Raw genomic sequence first — 18,775 nt, forward strand, 5'->3', positions numbered from 1 at the left:
TTGGATTGTAGACTTTACATTATACATATTTTTATTTTATTTTATTTTGAGATTTAATAATATTTTAATTGATTTTACAAATCAAGATATGTACTAATTTAGAATTCAGTCGCAGCTCAAACAAAATTTTGTTGGGGAATTCGATGCTATGCCATCGTTTGTTCCTAATCCCAGGTCCGTTGATCTTTTCCATTGATTCAATCCACGTTCATGACTCAAGAAGTTTTCACCCAGTTCACCGTCGCACCGTTACATTTGGGGTGGATCCAAGATCCACAACATCCACTAGGAAGTATCGGAAAACACTTTCGACATAGTTTATAAGATCATCACTCTCTCTGTCCTGGGTATACAAACCCTAGAGAGTATACAAGAGATAATACAAAAGAAGTATGTTGCCAAAAGCTAAGCCTAGAATACATATATATATATATAGCTTACTCTATCTCTCCAAGAGACGGCATAGAAGCCCTTTCTGGATGCTTGAGGCTCCTGCCTCCCAGAGACTTGGCTTAGAGGTTCCTGTCATGACCTCTCTTTCTTTGTGTTGTCAGCACTTGACCTAATGGCCTTCTTCGATTTGGCCCATAGATTTTATGTGTGTGACTTGTGCAAGTCGATCCAGCCGATGAACAAATCCGATGGGCTTGACCAAACCTCACAAAACTCCACCTTTTTGGTCCAAGTCCATAACCCTTCCTTTGTGCCGACACCTCTTGATGCTTGAGTAAGCCTACTCATCTTCTGCATGTCCTTGTCTTCTATTATCTCTTCTCACTCCTCTCAGCTCCACCTTGAGCCAAGCTTGAAGTCCCTTTATGATCTTCTTGAAACCTACATAAACTTACACTTATACACCACAACTGCTTAAGTAGATTAAACACTTAAATCCACTTAGCCCCATCAATAAAAATAAACATCACCCTTGATGAAGGGTATGTGACAATCCCATTGCCATTCTGAACTTCCATCACCTTCATATATTGTTTTGAGTTGCGAACCAACCTGCTATACTTCAAAGTGTCAAGCTCAACTCCTCATTGACGTCGTGTTACTTCATATCTTATTACTCCTCGTGAACTTATCAATAACACAACCTTGCTGTTAAAATCACGACCATGTTCAAGTGTTTGAACATAAACTTGAACTTGCGACTTCGAACGAAAGAGGTCGAGCTCGGGTCCGAGCTCGATGTGATGGTGGTTTCGGATTTCTCCGTTGGGAAGCTCAATCTGCCTCAGATTTCGTAGAATCTACCAGATGATTTCTTTTCTAAGGTTCCCTCAGCGGCAGACGATGTGACGAAGTGCTCGGGTGGTCAGTTCGAGGATGGCAAATTTGGCATCGAAGAGTAGCTTTATGGTTTTTATGTTTCTGTTTTCCCTTTTTGCTTCTTGTTGCTTTATTTATTATTATTTAATAAAGAGGGGGTCGTGAGTCCCGGTTTGTTTGATGTTATTATTTTGTTTTTGTGTTTATGCGAGGCTGATCTTTTGGGCCGTGAGTCGATTTTTTGGAAATACTTTCATCGATGATTTTGTTGTAACAAAAGATTTTGTTAGCTAGTTTCGTCGCGCTCGTTGGCGGAATTGGCCGCAACCGAAGACTTGATCAGGGTCTTGGTTTTCGGTCGACTGTCATAGTTTTGCGATTTGTAGATATAGGAAATCTGATATGCTCGAACTGAGATATCAAAGAGCTATATTTATTAATATGTCGGATTTTGTTTCGTTGCAGATTTGTAAAAAAAAAAAGCTGTTTAATATTGTCGTGCCGTTGTCCTTCGGGTATTGCGATGTGCTCATTCTGAGTTTTGTAGTTGGAGGGTGATTGGACTCGTGTCGTGAGTTGCCTACGTACCCTCGTCGAGGGATCAAGTAATAACGTAGTTCGATTATTTTCCCTGAGACAGGGTTTGTTGGTCGGTGGTTCGTGTACATGGGTACGTTTGTTGTTGGTTTTGGCCGCTTGATTAGGGGTGTTGCTAGATGTCTTTGAAGCTTGCGAGGTAGCATGTTCTGGAGCTCTTCTGACTTCCTCTGATAGTCTCGACTCCTTTCGGGGTTGGAAATTTCAGGCATTGGTGATATGTTGAAGGAACTGCCTTCATGCTATATAGCCAAGGCCTCCCAAGGATTGCGTTAAACGGGGCTGGACGGTCTATCACGATGAATTCTACGATTTTCCTAATTTCTCCGGTGGTTACCGCGAGTTCGATCGATCCGAGGGAATAGGTGGTTTCTCCTGCGAACCCGATGAGGGGTGTTCGTTCTTGCTTTAGGAGTGCTTTGGTGAATCCCATTCTTTTGAATGCGCCGTAGAAAAGGACATCAGTCGAGCTTCCGGTGTCGATCATTACTCGAGTTAGTTCGCACCCGCCGACGTCGAGTCGTATCACGAGAGCGTTGTCGTGTGGTTTATCGAGACTTGCGGTCTCGTTTTCGTCGAAGGTGATTTCATAATCGGGACCTGATAGGGACTCTCTCACTCCTACGTTGTTTTCGGCTCTCCGTTGGTACGCTTTGATTGAGTTGACCGAATTGCACAACTTGGAGCCTCCGTAAATGAAGTCGATTCGTTTTTTGCCTTTGTCGTGGGCTGGAAAATTCCATCTTTTAGTCAGTGCTGGACGGCAGTGTTTCTGCCCCCCCCCCCCCCAAGACAGATTGCGATTAGGGGTCTGCGTTCTGTCTTTTTTCTGAATTTGTAGGGCAATCAGTTTTTCCAGTAGCTCGCGAATTTTGGTCATCTTGTTCTTTCGCTTGAATTTGGGGATTTTTCCGCAAGGAGACTTCATGTTTGGGTTGTACTGAGCGATGCTGAGAGGAGGAGTAGCATCATCGGGGTCTTCCAATGTGCGGATTGCTACTGTGATCTCGAAACGTATTTTCCCTTCGGTCTGGCTCCTGATTTCGTCGGTTGCATTGATGTTGGCCCCCACGTAATCATGTCGACTCTTTTCTTCGGAGCTGGGGGTGGGGAGCTTGGTGATTCCTGCTTGGTTTCCCTGCCTCTTTTGTTTGTCGAGACTTTGGCTTTTCGGTTGGATTTTGGAGTTACTGGCTCTTCCTCTTCCTCTCAGGTTTCTTTAGTGGTTTTCTTATTTTCGTTCTGACTGCGAAGCGCGGCTCGACATTCTTCGGTCGAATGACCCTTGCGGTCATGGAAGGCACAATATTTGCTGAGGTCGCATGTCGAAGACTTTTGCGGTGAGTTGTTTATTGCATAGGAATGTTGTCCTTTGGTCACCGGCTCCTTAGGAGCAGTAGGCTTTTTAGTCGCATTATTCTTGTTCGCGTTATACTGTTCCTTTAAGGTTGTGACCTCCTCTTCATGGGTGGCGAAGTAAGAGGCTCGGTGTAGGGCGTCATCCAACGAGATAGGTGCTCGTACTGCTAGTTCTTCCCTGAATTTGGATGAGAACCAGACGCCATTCTTCAATGCTGCTAGGGCGACGACCTCGTTCGGATGCGAAATCTTGGCGTTGATTTCTCAGAACTTGTTTATGTACGCTCTTAACGGCTCGAAAGGTGCTTGCTTGAGATTCCAAAGATCTGTCTCGGTAACACTTGTCTCTATGAAGACTGAATACCGTTTGAGGAACGTAGATACCAACTGAGTGAAATTTTCAATCGAGTTTTCTTCTGGTCCAGCGAACCATTCGAGGGCGGCCCCCGTGAGGTTCTCGGCGAAGAAGCGGCAGTAACCGGCCTCTTTTTCGTCGTCGGTGAGGTGTGCTCTTGATATTGTTAAACGGAAGGCTCGTACATAGGCCTTTGGGTCTGTGTTTCCTGCATATTCGGGGAACTTTAGTTTCCTGGCGTGATGCAGCCTGACGCTGGCGATTCTGTTTGTAAATGGAGTCCTTCTGGTTTCCTCGATGACCATGTCGATATCTGGGGCAGAGCTCGTTGCCATATGCACAATCGCATGTATCCTTTTGACCTCGGCATCGTTCCTATCAATATAATTCTGAAACGCTCTGATTTGATTCGGGATCCCTAGGTCTTCCCTTTGGAGATCGATATTGACGGAAGTCATGCCTCCGAGCTTGTTCTGTTGAGTTATCGAATCCCGCTTGGTGGAAGGTCCTTGTGGCAGATGGATTTCGATTTTTGGGGATCGAATGGTTCGACGGTGGGATTCGTGTTCTTGGTTCTCCCTGTCTTTCTGTTGATCTGTTCTTGAATTGGATCAGAGTGCTTCGTGGGCGCTGAAGCCCGGTATCGATTTCGTCCAATCCACTGTAGCTTAAGCTTCGGTGGGTCATGCCCTGCGGCGGGGGTCGTTGTGAGTTTTCTCTCGTGTAGCGTCCGGATCGGATGCTTGGGATCTCTGGAGTACCGAACAGACCGGTGCTTTGGGGGTTCGACGTCGCTCTTAACGGATCGAGGGACGTTTGATTTCTTGCTCGAATGTTTGCAGCTCGATGCTCTACGAGTTTTCTCTCAGCCTGGTCTGGTCGGTTAGTGATGGTTTGATTGGTGACCCTTTGTTTACGAATCTCGTCAATCAGAGATGAGAGCATTCCTCGAAATTCGGTCATTTCTTCTCGAGTTTGTGCTAGAGGGGTCGGCGAAATTGGTCTGGATTGAGATCGGGTCAGGTCATCGGTGGATTGTCTGTCTCTGGGACGGTTCCAGACTCGAGCTCTGACTCGTTATGGGATGGATGTCTGATTGATCGAAAGAGATCGATCTTGACTTGAAGTCGCGATCAGAGGGATTTGTTGCGTCTAGGTTGTTCCGGTCGCATCATTGGCTCCCGTTAACCCAGTTGGTGTCACTTCGGTCCCCAAGTCGGATCAGATAGGATCGATGTTGTTGACTCTTGAGGGTGTGGTTCCGGTGATTTGGTTGGGATTCATAGTCGCGCTTAGGAAACTTAGTTCGGTTTCTTAGCAAAGATGTTTTTTGTTTATCTTCCCCACAGTCGGCGCCAAAATGTAGAACCTAAAATCTACACTAAGTATTTGATAGTGATCGGGGTTTGATCTAGGGAAGACAAATAATGTAGGCAACAATATCTTTAGAACACAACGATGTTAAAGAGTTTCCAGTAGGTAAAAATGGACTTTATTGCTGAATAAGATCGAATACAATGAGTTGAACTAGATCGAGTGATACAAACGAGATTCGTAAAGAAAGAGTCTAAGATCGGGAGGAAAACAAGGTCGATGTAAGTGTGTAGCTCTCTCTAGGGTTTTCAACGTGTCTTTCTTCATGTCTCTTCTCCTTTCTTTATAGTAAGTCGACTTCATGATCTCCGTAGCTGCTCTGTGATCTCCGGGATAGCTCCGCGATCTCTGGGGCCTCGACTCCTTTGCTTTTCGAGCTCGATTGCTTGTTATGGGCTTCGGTTCCTTGCGGTCCATAACTCTGATCGCGGCCCATTGATGTATTGACAGAAATTGGGTCCAACAGTATTGTTTGCCCCTAATCCCAGGTCCCTTGATCTTTCCTATTGATTCAATTCTTGTTCATGATTCAAGAATTTTTCACCCGGTTCACGGCCGCACCGCTACATCTGGGGTTGATCCAGGATCCACAACATTCACTATAAAGTATCGGAAAATACCTCCAATGTGGTTTACAATATCATCACTCTCTCTGTCCTGGGTATACAAACCCTAAAGAGTATACAAGAGATAATACAAGAGAAGTACATAGCTAAGAGTTAAGCCTAGAATACATATCTATATCTAGCTTACTATATCTCTCCAAGAGACGCCATGGAAACACTCTCTGGATGCTTGAGGCTTCTGCCTCCCAGAGACTAGACTTATAGGTTCTTGTACCTTTTTCTTTTTTTGTATTGCCAGCACTTGACCTAATAGGCTTATTCGATTAGGCCCATAGATTTTATGCGTGTGACTTGTATAAGTCGACCCAGCAAATGAACAAATCTGATGGGCTTGACCAAACCTGACAACAAATCATATGTCATCCTAAAACCATATATTCTAAGCTTTTTGACATTTAATACAAAATGTTAAACTGTTAAAACCAAACAGTTTAATATGATACAGTTTGTGCTGTTTTAGATTGAAGTATAACAAGGCAAAAGTTTATAAGACAAAAACCATGTTGTATTTCATTTCTATGTTATTTTTTTTGTTTTTTCGGGGGATATCTGATTTTTATTTTTTATTTTTTATTTTTTCAAAATTTAAAATTTAGTAATGTTTAAGATGGTCTTTATACTAATTTATGTAGCCAGATAAAAAAATTAAAACTTGTTTGGTATTTTCAATAAATCATATATAAAGATGGTATAGTTTAACTGATATCCTCCCATCTTAATTTTGGTTTTATGAATTAGCTGCTTTTCTTTTTATTTTTGGCTTGATAAGTAATGGCCGTAGATTGTGGGGGGGGGGTCGAATGTACGTGACACTGACATCTAACTCTGCTCTTTCTTTTCATGAATTGCAATCAGTGGCTCTCATATCTACAGAACGTACGGGTTAAAGCCAATAAAGCATATAAACAGAATTAAAACTTTATTCTTCCGTCTTCAAAATAATATTCCGTTTATGAACTTTCTTCTTCTTTTTATTATTCCTACAAACTACTACTCTATTAACTTTAAAAAACCACTTAATCCTCATAAATTGTTTGTTTTCTTTTTAAAATAGCAAAAGTCAGATACCTCTTTAATCAACAAAACAAACTGTAGCTTCAGGGATTTTTTTTTAAAACAAGCCATCTAAATTATCAAATTAATAGAGTAATAAAATCTCAAACAAACAAATTTCAGGCTTTACATCCTATAACAGTTTGATTTATTCTTCAAATTCTGTAACAAATAGTGAGATTTTTTATAAACAAAGAGTGTTCTCTTCAAACAAATTTAAATGTTTATATAATTTTGTTTTCTCCTTTCTCATTTTTTTTTAAATTTTCTTATTTTTTGTTAATAGGAAGAAACAGGATTGTTGATTACGAGACAAGCGGAAGCCATCCAAGTACACTTTTCCTCTTCACAGAGAATCTATCGGAAAAGAAAACTGAAAGTGGATGGGACCCACCTCGATCGAGATCCAATCGTTACACACACGCGCGAAGCTTCAACCGGGACCCATCATCTAGTTGGTTGTGTTTATAAAAAGACTTTCCGGTTACATTACTACTTGCTTGCTTGGTTCGTATGTAGTATGTACTGTATTTTTTTTTTGGGTAAAATGTTCGATTTATTATACCAAAATTTTAATTTTTTTACAAAAAAATACAGAGAAACTAATAACAGAATTGCAAAAATTAAATCTAAACACTAAGCAATATACAAAGACGGGAGCTCGACTTAGGCAAAAAATGAAGTCAAAGCAACAGAAGAAAACGAAGCAAGCTCGGACCAAGGAGACGGAAACGAAGCGGGAAGGCTCAACGGTTGCCACGAGTCTGAGAGAAAAACGCCATCAAACCTTGGATGCATGGTGCATACAGCTTCCTAGAGACCCACATAACACAAACTAGTCCAAAGAATCACAAGCATCGACTAACTCACCACATGGCACAAACTACAACCGGCGACACAAGGTTGCAACACCATCTGACGATGCCGTTGTATGAGTGGAAGAATCCTTCCAAATCCGCCTTTCGTGACCGTATATGCCTTCTTAACCGAAAACCCATATAAAACAAAGAGACTGAATGGGTACATACCTCCGAAACAGCTAACCTCGAGCGAGAACACACTAACCAAGAGCATAATTGTTAGCATGTCACTAATAAAGACAATCACTACAACCCTCAACAAAGAAAATGTACTTGTAAGAAACACAAAGAGAAAAGACAGGGGCGCAGAGAGCCACACCGCCAGTAACTCAGGTTCTGAAGTGCAGAGCTAAAACTAACCACAAAGCATCGTCCTTGAACACCCCTATGAGGAGGGTCGAGACCCATCCTCAGAAGACTCCACGCTACCCACCACCAGTGAAAAACGAAACCCTAGCTCGAGACCGAGCAGAACAGCTCCAATCGGACCCTGGAAGAAACACATCCTCATAACAGTTACACGCCACACTAAAGGAGGAGAGAATACCTCGGAGAGGCCGCTGACGTCTCATGCGCCACCTGCCATGAAGAGCTGAAACGAGATATGAAAATCTTACCAGATAGAGACCGCCATCGAAAGAGGAGATAGGTGCGACGAGGCGAACACTATCCTCAAGCACCATCCACGGCTCTCGGCCATCCACAGCACCGAGAGCCTCCTAAATCTACAACAGGAGCTCTAGATCTGAGCCAGACGAGTTCGACTCGTCAAGTTACCCTCCGTCGGAGTAAAGAGACAATAAAAGTGTATAGATTTTTCTAGAAAAAGGCGAGAGAATAAAAGTTTAGAGAGAGTATCTCTGACGACCTCAATGTTTTGATCGTTTGAAATTGTTAATATTACGATTTTTTTTTGTTTTGTTTTTGTTTTAAATTATATCATCTTTTTATATTTTAAGATGGTATAGTTAAAAAAACTCAGTTTTAAAAAGTATCTGATTTATATCATCTTTAAAAAATATTGTATAGTTTAAGATGCTATAGTTTAAGAAATTAAACTATACCATCTTTATATCTGATTTATATTTTTCTTACTTATCTTTTCAATTTTTTTAATTTTTTCTACGCTTTTAATCTTGGAATATTCTGCAAAACTACCCTACGATTTTGTTGGATTGGATCATAACAAAAAAAAATTAGAAAAGAAGAACACTCAAGACAAAACAAAATCGTTCTAATGTACTTTGAGGTCCCAACAAAAGAAAACTCTCCATCTTGTCAGTCACAACCTTTGAACTGCTCTCGAGATCTCTCTCTTACCTTTTTCGTGTTTCTGCTACACTTCTTTTGTTCTGAGATTCCAAGGTTCTTCTTCTACAGAAATTAAATAAATTATTCACTAATTAAATCCCATTTTGACAATTCTCTCCTCGAAACTCGCCTTCCCTTTTCTATATATATCGTTTTTATCACTCAAAAGACTCAAAAACCAGATTACTAACTAGGAAGAGAGATAGCGATGGCGGCTTCAGCATCTGAACGTCCTCAATTCATATCGAGTAACGGTGGGAACAGAAGCTTCTCCAACGCTCCACTCATCGACAACTCTGACCCTAATCAGATTATTGTCCCCGAGGTTTGGCTTTTTATAATCCCTTTAAAATATTAATCTCTAGATTTACGTCCCTTGAATAGTTTGTAGATTTTGCATGTGTTCTAATCTTCTAAAAAGTCATAGGTGTTCGATTGATTTGTTATATCACTAGTTAACTGAGTTAATCCAAATCCAGTTACAGTTGTTTCGGAGTCAAGAAATATCCCTGTCCGAGTCAACAAAACCACACCAAATCTAGATTTGATTTGTTTGATTAATAACTTTATTTGATTTTTTTTCTGAATATGTTTGCAGAAAAAGAGCTGGAAGAATTTCTTTGCATACTTAGGACCTGGGTTTCTTGTTTCAATCGCATATATTGATCCTGGAAACTGTAAGATCATCATCTTTTAATATCATTTTCAGTAATTATAGATTATTAATGCCTAACTCTATAAATATCATTCTTGTGTGTTTGCAGTTGAGACTGATCTTCAAGCAGGAGCACAATACAAGTATGAGGTGGGTAACTCTTTTATAGTTTTAGATTTATTTAAAAAAATATATATATATATTATTGATTTCTTTGTAACAAAAACAGTTACTTTGGATCATATTGGTGGCTTCTTGTGCCGCTTTGGTGATTCAATCTCTGGCTGCAAATCTTGGTGTTGTCACAGGTTTAACAAAAGTTTTACTCTTTGCTTCTAAGTTGTTACACATCAACTTTGCTAAATCCATTTGGCTTATATGATCATCACAGGAAAACATTTGGCTGAGCACTGTAGAGCTGAATACTCCAAAGTTCCAAACTTTTTGCTATGGGTTGTTGCAGAAATTGCAGTAGTTGCTTGTGACATTCCAGAAGGTACCAACTTTCTTTACTGTTGTTTCAAATAACGCTTCTCTAATCAAATATCTCTGCTTGTGCGTATTGTCATAATCTGTTTCGTTTCTACAGTTATTGGAACAGCTTTTGCTCTGAACATGCTCTTTCGCATACCTGTTTGGATTGGTGTTCTTCTCACAGGCTTAAGTACACTGATGCTTCTTGCACTTCAACAATACGGGGTATTTTTTTTTTTTTTTTAAATAACTTTAATCATTTTAATTTCACTGTGCTATGGTTGGTCAACTCTTATGTGGTGAGATATACAGGTGAGAAAGCTGGAGTTCTTGATTGCATTTCTGGTGTTCACAATTGCTCTATGCTTTGTCATTGAGCTACACTACTCAAAACCAGACCCAGGAGAAGTCCTACATGGTCTCTTTGTTCCACAACTCAAAGGAAATGGTGCAACTGGTCTTGCAATCTCTTTGCTTGGAGCCATGGTTATGCCGTAAGCTCACTCACTCTCTCTCTCGTCACCCATCTTCATAAAAACTTTCTTTATAACAACCACTCCTTTATTCCACAGGCACAATCTCTTCCTCCACTCTGCGTTGGTTCTCTCCAGGAAAATCCCACGTTCATCTACTGGGATCAAGGAGGCTTGCAGGTTTTACTTGATAGAAAGCGGATTGGCTCTAATGATAGCCTTTCTTATAAACGTCTCAGTGATATCAGTAAGTGGTGCTGTTTGTAATGCCCCTGACCTAACCCCCGAAGACCGTGCTAAATGTGAGGATTTGGACTTGAACAAGGCTTCGTTTCTGCTACGAGTAAGTGTCTTGCTTGCTTACTTGCCTTATGCTTTTGTTTCAGAACATTAAAGCTTTTTTGTTGCATCTTCTGTTTTGAAACAGAACGTGGTGGGTAAATGGAGCTCAAAGCTATTCGCCATCGCGCTTCTTGCTTCAGGGCAGAGCTCAACTATAACTGGAACTTATGCTGGGCAATACGTGATGCAAGGGTTTCTTGATCTAAGACTCGAGCCATGGCTCAGAAACTTGTTAACTAGATGTTTAGCTATTATCCCTAGTCTAATAGTTGCTCTCATCGGTGGTTCTGCTGGAGCTGGAAAGTTAATCATCATTGCCTCGGTACACACAATCATATCCCATTTCTAATCATATACTCCTCTGTTTCATACTAATTAATTATATATTACGAAATCTACTTTTTCTTAAAAGTAACACCAAAAATTTAATTTAAATTTAATTTCTTTAATTATTAATGAAAATAATAAAAAGAATACAGTTTTTGAGTATGTGAAAACATCTTATATTATGAAACAAAAGAATCACATAAACATTGTATTTATTGAAACAGAGAGGTTATATATGACTTACTACACCTTATGGTCTGTATCATATCATTGACTTATTAACTTTAAACAGATGATCTTATCCTTTGAGCTCCCATTTGCGCTAGTTCCTCTTCTCAAGTTCACTAGCTGCAAAACCAAGATGGGTTCACATGTAAACCATATGGCGGTATGTAACTACCCAACACATTCTTACTCAACCAAAGAAAAATAAAAGATCGAAAACCACCCATTATCTATTAACTTCATGTGCTACTTTGTTGTCTGACAGATTACAACTTTGACTTGGGTCATTGGTGCTCTGATCATGGGAATAAACATATACTACATAGTAAGCAGTTTCACTAAGCTGCTCATCCATAGTCACATGAAGCTTGCCCTTGTCATCTTTTGTGGAATTCTTGGGTTCTCAGGCATTGCTATCTACTTGGCCTCCATAGCTTATCTTGTCTTCCGGAAAAACAGAAAAGCTATTCCTCTTCTTGCTTCAACAAACTCACAAACAGTGGAGACACTTCCAAGACAAGACATTGTTGACATGCAGTTGCATGGTAAAGCGGCTGCCTCAGATCTTGATTGAGTCTTATTCAATCATATATTAAAAATTAGGATTCCAATAAAATTGGACTCAAACCAAGTCCACAAAGACCTCTTTTTAGTACTAGTTAAAATGTTAAGTGTTGGTTTTTGTCATCTTTTTTAAAAGGGATCAGATTCTCGTAGGATTATATAAGGAACAATGTTACAATAACATCGGATAATAGAATCATTGCTTTATAATATCATACACTATGAGTGATGCATATTATAGATTACAAAAATAGCAATCAGCTATATATTTATGTGTGATAGGATTAAACAAATAACTTAGTTGAATCAAACGTATTACTTTAGAATAAAGCTTTTGATGTGCGTGTATGGTCAGAGTGTATGGCCGTGTTTCCTGTTCTAGGATTCGATTATGACGTTTTGGTTCGAATCTTGAGGAAGAGGAAGATGCCCTTTCTCTTGCAAGCTCTTGACAGATTCGTAGAGAGATTGCTTGATGGGTTTAAACTCCAACCCTAAGTCTTTGATCTTTTGAGTAGTGAACTTGTAAGGCTTTGCCCTCGGATTCTTCTCGTCCGAACACCTAAAAGAATTTAAAAAACAACAATATGATAATCAATATACGAAATGTGGATAAGATTTCTTGTGTAACACTCTGAAGTAAACGTATCAGTTATTGAACTAGCCAAAGGAGACACAAACTAGTGACCAAACTTTCCCGGGAGTAGGTGAAGAAAAACAGGTACACTTCCGTTTTTTTGTCAAATGGAGTTGGACCCGCAACAAGACTACACGTTTTTAGTATAAACACAAAGACAAAAACACAAACACGAACACAACGTGTATAAATATGATTTTTTGTGATCTCTACGTCAGCATTAGGTAATACATGACATGGACAATGTGTGTGACAAGTGACAAGTGACAAGTGCCAATACCAAACACCACTCATGTCCCTTTTATCCTATCTAATAATATCTATTGATTGTTGAAACAAAACGTATCTATGTATCGATGAGTCTGACAAGATCGTGTTGACTTTGATATAATTGTAGACCAAAGTGTTAAAAGAGACAAACGTTTTGACTTACTTGATAGGAAGCGGATACTCCGGGAAGAATTTAGCAAGAATCTCAACAACCTCCCCACGGTGAAGCGCCGTCTCGGCGAGGATGTAACGGCCTGAGGCGGAAGGTGATTCGTACACCATAACATGGCCTAGTGCAACGTCACGGACGTCCACGTACACCTGAGTCAGGTTAGCGTAGGTCTTGGCTGAGCCGGTGAGGTACTTGAGGATATGGACTAGACTAGCGTTGACCGCTGACTGGAGCGGTGGTCCAAGAACTAAAACAGGATTTAGCACCACTAAGTCCACACCTTTGGCCTTCGCCGTCTCCCATGCTGATTGTTCCGCCACCATCTTCCCGTAGCAATACCAATTCTACAAGGCACCAAAAAGGTTAAAATATATTGAAGTTTTCGTGCTAACACGTAAACCTATTACAGCCACATGCTACAAGGTCACATGGATTTTGGTCGGTGGGTTTTGATGAAAACTTCTAGCCAAAAATAGATAAATATATACCTTTGTGTTCTTGCAGAAATCAAGATCACTCCAACAACTTTCGTCGACTATGGTTTGAGGGTCACGGTTAGGGTTCATGTAAACCGCACCGATCGATGAGGTGAACACAACACGCTTGACCTTGGCTTTAGCCGCTGCGTCGATCACGAACTTGGCTCCGTTCACCGCCGGCTCCAACATTGTCTCCTATTTACATTAATTAATAAGACCCAAGCTAAGAAGACATATATGGATCAATTGATTTTATGAAAATAGTTTACTAACGGGGTCATCGGTCATTGGAGAAGCGGTGTGGAAAACGCCATCGCAGCCATCGATCGTGGCGCTTAGAGCTTCATAGTCAAGAAGATCAGCACTGTGAAGAGTGAGTCTTTCTTTAGCTCCTTGAAGCTCTCTGAGATGGTTGTTCTTGGGATCAGCTGGGTTCCGTACGGTTCCTCGTACGGTGTAGCCTCTCTCCAAAAGCAACTTAACGATCCAAGAAGCTATGTAGCCGCCGGCTCCGGTGACGCAGACGAGTTTCCCGTCGGCAGGCATTTTTTCTGCTGCTAGAGCAAAAGATCGATGGCTAAGAAGGTTAGAGAATGGTATGGGTTATAATGTGTCGTTACAGGGAGACTTTGTGATTTGTATTTATAGAGAGACTTCAAAACAAACGACGGTTTTGAGGTTATGACTTTGCCGTGTTTCACCTAACCATGGTCAAGAGTTGGTGAGTCTTCGTAAGATAATAGTATATTTTTGTAAAAGAACAAACCGAAAAGATTGAATATTTTCTTTTCTTTTACTGATTTATTGAAAGAGTGTAGCTCTGTGGGTCTGGTGAATGAAATATTACCGGGATTAATATTTTATTTTAATTTATTTAAGAACACTACAGAAGTAGAATAGTTTGAACTTCGAAGTTGTAGGTGATAAGAGCATGATTAACCCTATAACCCTATTTGGATTTTTTAGTGATTATTTAAATAATTAATTGTACTTAAAAATTCTAGTTAAGAAACTATTAGATTTTGTGTTTTAGTAGGAGTTTCTTAATTGAGGATTCTTAAAAAAATTAATTTTTTTTAAAGATAAAATTTATTTATTAAATAAAACATATTAAAAGATAACATTTTAAATATAGATTTAAAAAAAAAACATAAAAACAAGGATTACTAAAAATAAACGAGAATAATTTGAAAGAAATATGTCATATATGTGATCAAAATGTAGAAAGTGTTTTTGATTATTTTGTGAATAATATTTGTGATGAAGGAGACTGTTTGTGGATTACTTTGTAGAAAGACTTTTTCGATGAGAAGAACGGAATGAGAGAATGGAATTTGTTTGGTGAGAAGGAGAGAAGAAGAGTTTGTGAATAAAATGCTTTGTGAATAAAATTTTCATATATAGAGCAGGAGAGAAGAACCCTATGCTTGCGACTTGAATAAAAATCTTGTGACTTGCACACATACGGACAGCACATACAAACATACATAACAACTCGTGACTTCTCTTGACTTGCACACATACGGACAGCACATACAAAGTAACAAACATAACAAATTCGCTTGTGAAACATCTTGTGACTTGTACGTCTTGGGGGTAGAGGAAGAGTCATACAAGGATAGCACTTGCTGAGTTAGACACAGTAGGGGAAGACACACATCGCTTCGAAAGGGTAACGCAAAAGGAGATATAAGAGTAATAATGTTTCAACATGGAAGAAAGAGAGAGACTGTATCTCTTTGATTAGAGACAATATGATTATTGACGAAGAAAATGGTTTCATTCCCTAACACTAGCAGAACCATTTCACACCAAGATTCTTCATTTCTGCTCTTCTGTTGGCTTCGGACCTGCTGCTGCTTCCTTGATCTTGTCTGCAGATTCATCCTGATCCACACCAACAAAATTTTCATCATCCATTACATTATGAAATCAAGCAACAGCTGTTTAGTGTGTAAAGAGAGAGAAAAAGAATAAACAAACCTGCATGTCGGATGTCCAGAGAGTGAGATTGTCACGGAGAAGCTGCATGATCAAAGTGCTATCCTTGTATAACTCTTCCCCTAGTGTGTCTAACTCTTGTGAAACATAACACTCGTGACTTTTGTCTCATTGTGATGGAATCCAAGCACAAGCCTTTGTCTCTCTGCACAGGAAAAGAGATACAATAAGATGCTTATCCAGAACTACCAAGAACCGAAAGTAACAAATAAATTACTGTCCCATTGGTAAAGCAAATAAAACAGAACATGTTATAGATTCCTTTCAAACGCATAGTTAACCATAAATTCCTGCTCGCCATTGCAATACGATCCTGACGCAAAGCATTCACAATAACTATACAAGATTACATCAACCAAAGTCACTAGGCATTGACATCTCATCACCACACCACATTGACCACTAAGAATTGACATCCCTTAAACCGATGAAACTAATCAAAGATTCTTGACAAGCCGATGAACCGGATGTGGCGGCGTGGCGTCTTGCGTCGTTGATGGCTGCTTCTCGGAACCTAACGGCGGCGTCTGAGGCTGAGAAGGCAAGTCTTCTTCTCTCTGATCTTGCGAACCGAGAACGTAATGCGACTGTTTCATCTCCCTTCCACTAGCAGATTCCATCTTCACCTCCACAACCACCGTCGGGACGGAGAAATCTGATTGGTACGCCGAATTGTTACAGTTAGAACCCGAATCTTGATCGGATTGCTCCATTATAGAGCGGAGTGTGATGGAGATTAAGCCGATTCAAGCTTGAAGGAGCTCGTCGTCTTCGTTTGTTTATTCGTCTCTTGAGTTCTTTTGAAAAAATCGAGCTAGAGCTGGAGCTTCTCCATGGTGGTAGGGTGGAGAGAAACGACGGAGTTGTCATCGTTGATTGCTTCATCGACGAGAAGACGGAGAAGACGAGACTAGACGAGAAGACGAGACCGAGACGAGAGAAAATAAAAAAAGAGAGAAAAGAGAAAAAAAATAGAATCAATGCTTTGCTCACGTGTTTCCAAAACCCACTTTAAAATCGGTTACAAAAATCTTAACTTAAGGATCGGTAATCTAATTTTTAATTAGTTCTGATTTAATTAATTCAGTTATTTTCCTTAAAAACCATGCTAAGAAACTGGGATAAAGACCAAACGTACGAAATGGCCAACTAAAGGTGTTGTGAAGCTGACTTTTTCCTTCTTCTTTTTTTTTTTTGCCAAATGGAAATCCTTATTGGTTAGCTTTAAAAACTTAGAAATACGAAATTGCTAAATATATTTGAAAAAAACAATTGCCAAATAATTATCATGTTTTTCTTTTTGGTAGCTGGCTAAATAATTATTAAGTTTATAATTCAGATGTATGGAGTTCTGGCAGACATTGATAAGAAGTTAGTAATCGTATAAGATCTTCCCTGAAAATCTAGGAACATTGCTTTTTAGTAATTTTTAATTTGTTTCTCAATTGGTTCATTATCATTAGCTAGTTTTTAAAACCACAAGTGGTGGTAAGAGAGGTTGAGAATATTGACATTTGACTCTATTGAGCATCCGTAATTCACATTATTAACTAATTAATTTGATGCATCTTCATGGAAAAGATTAGTAAATCTTCAGTTGTCAATAAAAGTAAGTAGTACATCATATTACTAGTTGTACAAGTTGAGTGTCTAATTCAAACCGTGTCCCTTCCAAAGATTGTTGAATGTCACTAAACACAGGATTTCCGAGTGGGTTCCCTCAATACAGAAGTCAAAGTCGCACGTGGGAAATAACTTAATAACAGACAAAGAAACGTGGCTCATTACAGAATCCTAATCATTGTCACTGGTTGGTTACAAGTTACAACTAATTGAGGTTGAATATTATGTAACAAATGGGCCTCATAAAAATCATAATCCATCATACAGAACCAAGAACATGTCCAATTCAGATTCTTCTTACATTTTAATTCAGACCCAAGATTTCAATTTCAGATAGCAGTGAGTGTTCTTCCTTTTCACTTACGATCCTAATTTTCAAAATTCAAAGTCTGGATCAAATACGATTCAGTGATCATGAATTTCATACCAGTAACAAAACCAACCAGACAATTTTAAGGAATTTTTATTAGAGAGCAACCTGAGCATTTTCAACACCTAATCCATACAAAACACCAGCATATTTCTGCAACGGACCAGCAAAGAAGTTCTCCTTAAGCTTTCTGAAAGTACAAGAGGTCAGCAAACTGTCGGACCCAGCCTGGTGACAGATCCCAACTCTCTCCACCTCCAGCAACTCCGCCAGCTTGTTCAGACCACCGTGAAGGCTGTTACAGAACTTCATCAAATGCTTAATATCATACACCATGGGAAAATAAACATTGATCAGCTGGAAGAAGCCCGTCTGCGAATCGGGAAGGTCTTGGCATGTAAGAAGCTTCAGCAAGTATCCAAAATCGTATCCACTGTGAAACGTAACCCAATGCACGTTCTCGTTCAACACGATCCCCGAAGACATCAAGAGCTCCGCGAATCTGTTGGACTCGATCCCTTCTTGTGTGTTTTTAGCGAAGTCGATGCCTGATTGCTTAAGAAGGTCGATTGAATCCACGGCGAAGATGTCGGAATCGAGATCGAACTCTCGGAAGTTGAACTGCCAGATGCAGTACTTGTCGGTTCCACAGGTAGGGAGGTTACCTTGCTCGTTGGAGAAGGTGAGACCGAGCTGGATTATGCTGAGGATGTTGACGTTGAGCTTTAAGGTTTCGTAGTGGTAATCGGCGTTGGATTTGAATGTTCCGACGGGTCGCACGACGATTCCGGGAAACTCGGTGTCCATGGCGACGTAGGGGAAGTCGTCGACGACTTGTCGGATCAGATCCATCTCCTCGTGGAGGTTATCGTTCCATACTTCGCGGATTTGAATCGAATCGTCTTTTAGAAACAGAGACATGTCTATGTGCTACGAATCTCGGGAGCATCTGGATTTGACTTAGACGGTGGAGATCCGAAACGTGGAACGGATCTAGAGGTAGACCCGATCCGGTTTCATCAATTCTGCGAGAAATTCAACACACGAATCATTTATTATGAAATTCAATTACAACAAATCTGCAGCATATTCGGTGGAACCGAACCTGATAATCAAAGGAGAAGTATGTGGAAGAGGCGGGCGGCGATTGGTCGTGGCTAGGGTTTCAGAAGAAGATGTGGTGGTTTATCGAAAGGGAAATGGAAGGATATGAAGTGATGATTATTAAATCATAATTTATAATTATACCCCTTTATAATTTGTATATATAATTTATACTTTTTATATATACAAATTCTTAAATAATTATGAAAACTAAAGCTCCTAATGATAACGAATGATTACAACTGATTGAGC

At 39.9% G+C, this 18,775-nt stretch overlaps 4 protein-coding genes across 4 annotated transcripts; 1 reads left to right on the plus strand and 3 right to left on the minus strand.

The window, feature by feature from the left end:
• Positions 1–1,984: 1,984 nt before the first annotated feature.
• On the minus strand, positions 1,985–4,041 carry LOC125582317. The gene is made up of 3 exons (XM_048748949.1): positions 3,512–4,041; positions 3,250–3,406; positions 1,985–3,007 (listed from the first exon to the last, which is right to left on the minus strand). Exons 1-3 carry the CDS (start codon positions 4,039–4,041, stop codon positions 1,985–1,987), a joined length of 1,710 nt encoding a protein of 569 aa, XP_048604906.1.
• Positions 4,042–8,686: 4,645 nt separating this feature from the next.
• On the plus strand, positions 8,687–12,082 carry LOC106381556 (metal transporter Nramp1). The gene is made up of 11 exons (XM_013821469.3): positions 8,687–9,132; positions 9,406–9,484; positions 9,572–9,612; positions 9,692–9,770; positions 9,854–9,958; positions 10,052–10,161; positions 10,249–10,430; positions 10,509–10,752; positions 10,837–11,073; positions 11,371–11,466; positions 11,569–12,082. Exons 1-11 carry the CDS (start codon positions 9,016–9,018, stop codon positions 11,875–11,877), a joined length of 1,599 nt encoding a protein of 532 aa, XP_013676923.2. The 5' UTR covers positions 8,687–9,015; the 3' UTR covers positions 11,878–12,082.
• LOC106381558 (cinnamoyl-CoA reductase 2-like) lies at positions 11,993–14,039 on the minus strand. The gene is made up of 4 exons (NM_001316283.1): positions 13,699–14,039; positions 13,435–13,620; positions 12,938–13,290; positions 11,993–12,429 (listed from the first exon to the last, which is right to left on the minus strand). The coding sequence occupies exons 1-4, from the start codon at positions 13,969–13,971 to the stop codon at positions 12,246–12,248; spliced, it is 996 nt and encodes a 331-aa protein (NP_001303212.1). The 5' UTR covers positions 13,972–14,039; the 3' UTR covers positions 11,993–12,245.
• Positions 14,040–15,088: 1,049 nt separating this feature from the next.
• On the minus strand, positions 15,089–18,685 carry LOC106381560 (probable CCR4-associated factor 1 homolog 6). The gene is made up of 3 exons (XM_013821471.3): positions 18,525–18,685; positions 15,409–18,444; positions 15,089–15,312 (listed from the first exon to the last, which is right to left on the minus strand). The coding sequence occupies exon 2, from the start codon at positions 18,338–18,340 to the stop codon at positions 17,516–17,518; it is 825 nt and encodes a 274-aa protein (XP_013676925.1). The 5' UTR covers positions 18,341–18,444; positions 18,525–18,685; the 3' UTR covers positions 15,089–15,312; positions 15,409–17,515.
• Between the last annotated feature and the right edge of the window lie 90 nt (positions 18,686–18,775).

The sequence above is a fragment of the Brassica napus genome, chromosome C2 (assembly GCF_020379485.1).
Source record: "Brassica napus cultivar Da-Ae chromosome C2, Da-Ae, whole genome shotgun sequence".
Classification (NCBI taxonomy): Eukaryota; Viridiplantae; Streptophyta; class Magnoliopsida; order Brassicales; family Brassicaceae; genus Brassica; species Brassica napus.